Source organism: Triticum aestivum, chromosome 4B, assembly GCF_018294505.1.
Source record: "Triticum aestivum cultivar Chinese Spring chromosome 4B, IWGSC CS RefSeq v2.1, whole genome shotgun sequence".
Taxonomy (NCBI): Eukaryota; Viridiplantae; Streptophyta; class Magnoliopsida; order Poales; family Poaceae; genus Triticum; species Triticum aestivum.
Window position 1 is genome coordinate 668,140,633 of NC_057804.1, and position 4,947 is coordinate 668,145,579.

At 51.6% G+C, this 4,947-nt stretch overlaps 1 protein-coding gene across 1 annotated transcript; it reads right to left on the reverse strand.

Annotated features, from left to right (window-relative positions):
• Positions 1-2,140: 2,140 nt before the first annotated feature.
• On the reverse strand, positions 2,141-3,948 carry LOC123089833 (BTB/POZ and MATH domain-containing protein 1). The gene has a single exon (XM_044511405.1). The coding sequence runs from the start codon at positions 3,862-3,864 to the stop codon at positions 2,560-2,562; it is 1,305 nt and encodes a 434-aa protein (XP_044367340.1). The 5' UTR covers positions 3,865-3,948; the 3' UTR covers positions 2,141-2,559.
• Between the last annotated feature and the right edge of the window lie 999 nt (positions 3,949-4,947).

The following is a 4,947-nucleotide window of genomic DNA, read 5'->3' on the forward strand; positions in this document are numbered from 1 at the left end:
GCGCCAACTGTCGTGGTTCTAAGTCTGACAGTAGAGTGGGGGGTAGGTATGGAGAGGCAAGGTCCTAGCTATAGAGAAGTTGTAAACACAAGCGATGTACGAGTTCAGGCCCTTCTCGGAGGAAGTAAAAGCCCTACGTCTCGGAGCCCTGAGGCGGTCGAGTGGATTATGTGTATAGGTGTTACAGGAGTGCGAACCCTTCTGCCTGTGGAGGGGGGTGGCTTATATAGAGTACGCCTGGACCCCTGCCAGCCCACGTAATGAAGGGTTTAAAGTGTATTAAGTCTGGGGCGTTACTGGTAACGCCCTACATAAAATGCCTTAACTATCATTAAGTCTATTCAATTACAGGCCGTTGCAGTACAGAGTGCCTTCTGACCTTCTGGTGGTCGAGTGTATCTCCATGGTCGAGTGTATCTCTATGGTCGAGTGTATCTCCATGGTCGAGTGTATCTCCATGGTCGAGTCCTTCTTCCAGTCGAGTGGGTTCTTCGATGGTTGACTGGAAGGTGATCTCTTCTAAGGCTGTCCTAGGGTAGGGCATTCAGGTCAGACATATGACCCTACCCTAGGTATATGGATCCATCACCGGCAGCAACGGGGAGAGGGTGGGGGCGCGGTGGGGGTGGTGGTGCACGACGGCGACGATGCCGGGGAAGTGGGCGGCGGGGGAGGGGGCTAGGGTTAGGGGAGGGGGCTGGGACGCGAGGACGCGCGGGCGGGGGGCGAGTGCGGGGAGGATGCGGCTAGGGCTTGCCACGGGAGCTGCTGGCTTTTATAGGCCTCTATGTGAAATGACCAAAATACCTCGGTGGGGGCATGGTATTTACATTTTTCTGCCATTACTATTCATTTCAGCAGTGCCAGCTCGAGATCCGACGGCCCAGGTTGATCCAGATGCTGATCCGACGTCCAGAAACGTATCAAGCAAACCGATCCAACGACTGAAAGTCACTAAGCTCTGAGGAGGCTTGTACATCCATCCTTCTCTTATTTCTGGATTCCGAGACAGACTCCGCTGCGTGGGTAGCTTATCCCTGTGTTCTCGGTCGCCGCGACTCCCGAGAAGACGAAGCTGCAGCATCAACCGAAGCAAAAGCAACTAGTTCTAGTTCAATTATTACTGTTCATATCACGTGAAGCCCTAAGGCTGAGTGCAATTCTGTTTTTTGACTTTTACATCGTCAATTGCTTCGTTCACTGTCCTGCCAGGTGCTATTTTTTTAGTACTTCTTCGCTTCCCAAATTAATTCTTCAAGAATTTTCTACCGGCTTGCACTACTTTATGTATATAGATTTAATTAACTCATGGCATCCATGAAATATAATCTTCCACTGCTGGATGGTGACACAAGGTTTACCCTATGGCAAGTCAACATGTGGGCGTTGTTGGTACAAGCTGATTATGGTGATGCACTGGATATTTTTGGGAAGCAAAGGATTTAGGACTGGACTGATGAGGAGAAAAGAAAGGACCGTAAGGCTTTGTCACAAATTCAACTATATTTGCATAATAATATTTTGCAGGAAGTTCTGAACGAGAAAACCGCTACCGCTCTATGGTTAAAACTGGAAGAGATTTGCATGACAAAAGATCTCAAGCAAAAATTATTCCTGACAGGTTACCCGAGGGAGGTAATATTTTGAATCATATTTCAGAATTTAAAGAGATCATATCTGATCTAGCTGCAATGGATGTCAAGTATGAAGAGGAAGATATTGCTTTAATGTTACTTTATTCACTGCCAAGTTCTTATAATTTTTGAGACACCATATTATACAGTCGTGATACTCTCACACTTAATGAGGTTTATGAAGTTTTGAACTTTAAGGAGAAGATGAAATTAGTGGTGCCTCATAATGGTTCAAGTTCATTCCAAGCCGAGAGATTATCTGTTTGCGGTAGGACAAAGAAGAAGAACTCACATAATGGAAAGAGAGACAAAAGTAAAAAATGGCTACAAGGGCCGGTCGCAATCCAGAGGCAAGAAACAGTATTGCAAGAGAGACGGACATGACATCTCGGAGTGTTTCAAGTTGCAGAATAAAGAAAAGAGGAAAGGTAATAAAGAAGGTGAAAGTTCTGCTAATGTTGCTCGTGATGATAGTTCCGATGATGCTTTTATTGTTATTGCTGGATGTGCTGAGACCAATGATGACTGGGTACTTGACACTGCATGTACTTTTCATATGTGCCCACGTAGAGATTGGTTTACTACTTTTGATTCTACTACTGCTGCGGGTTTTGTTTTGGGTTTTCATAATTCACCATGCAAGATTGTAGGCATAGGTCCCATCCGAATCAAGATGTTTGATGGCACGTACAAACACAAGGCACAGGGAAACATGAATACCCACTTACACGACATCCCAATGTAATACCAAATGGGCAAGAAGTTGAGCTCAATTATATTGCATGTACTCATCAATTATTTATGAATTTTCCTCTGCATATATTCCTGCGAAGATGTTTAAACATGATGTGTGCGCCTGCCGTCTCCTTGCGTTGTCCTCCTCTTCCGCCGTGTGCCTCGCATCTCCTCGTCATCCTCCTTCTCCTCAACCAAGAAGACGGCGAGCAGGGAGCTGGTTGGCGCTGGGTGTTGGAGCGGGGCGCCGGCGGGTGTGGCGAACGGTGGCCGCCCCCAAGCTTGGTGTCGGTGCTCTTCTCCTTTTTCTGTTTGATGAAGGAAGCGATTTCTCCGGCTTTTCATTGTTGAGGTTAGAATAAATGGCGGCATGCTTGGAGGTCAACTCATTCAAAAGAGAAGGGCAGGTTTTGGAGAGATGATCCAAGTCATCTGGTGTCATGGCTTGATCTAGTGTGGTTGGAGACCTGAGGATGAGCTCAAAGCACGCCTCCTTTAGCCTGTGGCAGCCATGCTGCTCAGCCAAGGCCAGAGTGGTCGCCGCCGTCGCCACGCTGATTTTCCGGCGTAGCACGTCCTCGCAGAGCAGCTTGAGTCTCTCCATGGCATACCTGTCCGCAGCCACCATGAGATGCTGGGCCATCGCGACCACAACGTCGTCGTCATCGTCGTCTTGGTGCTCCGACTGCGGCAGCGAGTCGGTGTATGCGAAATGCAGCAAGTTGTTGAACACCTCGGCTCTCATGCCGTCGATCCGTATGCTGTGGGTGGCGCCCTCCATCATTGGGCCATAGAGCTCCGCCTTGAACACCGGCGACCGCGCCGCCAGCAGGCACCGGTGCGCGGCGAAAGTCTCCTCGCCGACCAGGAACCTCACGTCCGCGCCCTGCCCGCTATGCAGGAGGTCACGCAGGTGCAGTGGCCAGTCCGGTGGCGGCGGCATGGCGGGGGCTGCCAGGAAATCAAGGACCATGACGTTGCACCTGACGGAGAGAGCACTGCCGTCATTGAGCAAGTCCTTGTCTTTGTCGAGCTCTTCCCGCTTGATGAAGTCGCCAAAGCCCCAGTATTCACCCAGCTGGGTAAAATCGTGGATGTTGCCGGCCCTAGCGTAGCGCGGCACGGGCTCTCCGGTGGCCTGGTCGAGCAGGTCGAACCCGACCTTGGCCATGGTGGAGACCCCGGTGCCCGTGCGATCGAGAACGGCGAAAACGGACACGAAGCCAGCTCTCTCCGGGTTGTCGCCATTGGGGAAGAAGTCGATGTGCCAGCTCGTGCCTCCCACGGGGAAGGAGTCCGACCTGAAGCCTTTGCCGTTTGGGTAGATCTCGCTCAGCGCTGGGTATCCTTTGATCCTGAGGACGTGCTGCACGGTGGTGGTGGTGGCCTCGAAGCTGGACTCTGAGTTCTCGCCGGTCTCACGTTTGGATATGAAAGCCCTGATGGGATGTGGCTCCAGCGGCGACGCTTTGGAGTTGAATCCGGTGGCGGCCATAGATGATCCCCGGCCGGCCGTGGCACCTCGACCTCGGTGTGAAGGCGACGTATGTGAACGCGAGGCGCGCGGAGGCAGGCTGGGGCTTTGGTTACGGGTCCTTCTGATGTGGTGAGCTATTTATCGTATATATTACAAGATACAAAGTCTCAACCCGGTCGGACGTCGAATCCTAATCGGACAGCCACTCGTATTAGTAGCATATACGGAGTACATGTACAACGATAAGATCTGTTTTTCTTTAGAAAAAAAAAACAGGCTTTCGCCCCGTTTTTATATACATACATACAGAGTAATAAAGCAAGGTACACGACGGAACAATACGATGAAAAAACCCCAGGAGAGCAGATCAAACTGGCTGGAACCCTAGCTGCCGCCAGAAGAGCCCAATCTTCCAGCGCCGTTCTCCGGCGGCTCCCCTCCGCCGGCGACCTCGGTCGTCGGTGGTGAGGTGGGTCGCCGGATCCACGCGTGTGGACCGTTTTAACTCGCTCGTAGGCTAGGTTTTTAGGCTGTTCATCGTCTTTCCTTCGGCGGTGACGATGACAGCGCTGAATAAAGACCCTTCGGATTCTTCCTTGACAAGACCATCGGTCCTATGGTTAGGAATGGATTTGGAAACCAGTCTGTTCAAGCAAGGATGGCGTGGTGGCGGCGGCTGCATCCTTGTGGTGGACCTGTATCCTCGGGCTCCATCGTTGCGACGGCGTTCGCTCCAGCTTCGGCGCGGAGTTTGGTAGGTAGTCCGGGAGCGGATGCAGATTGTGGTCTGCATGGACGACATTTGGAAGAGGAAACATGTGCTGGGTTCGTGGTTCGTGGATGACAGATATGGTTTCCTTCTGCGACGTCTTAGTCTCGGTGGGGTGTCAGATCCGGAGTTCGATGGCGTGTCCGGGGTGTTGCCCGGGTCTGATTCGTTCAATGGTAAGGGCTTCACTTTTGGTGAACCACCTTGGAGGTCCGCAAAGCTGTATATCAGTGATGGAGCCGCGTCGAGCTCGGGTGAGGAGGTGATCCATCATTCTTTTCTTCGGTGGCTGCTGTCGTGGTGCCGGAGACAGGTGATGGGCGTTGGTGTCA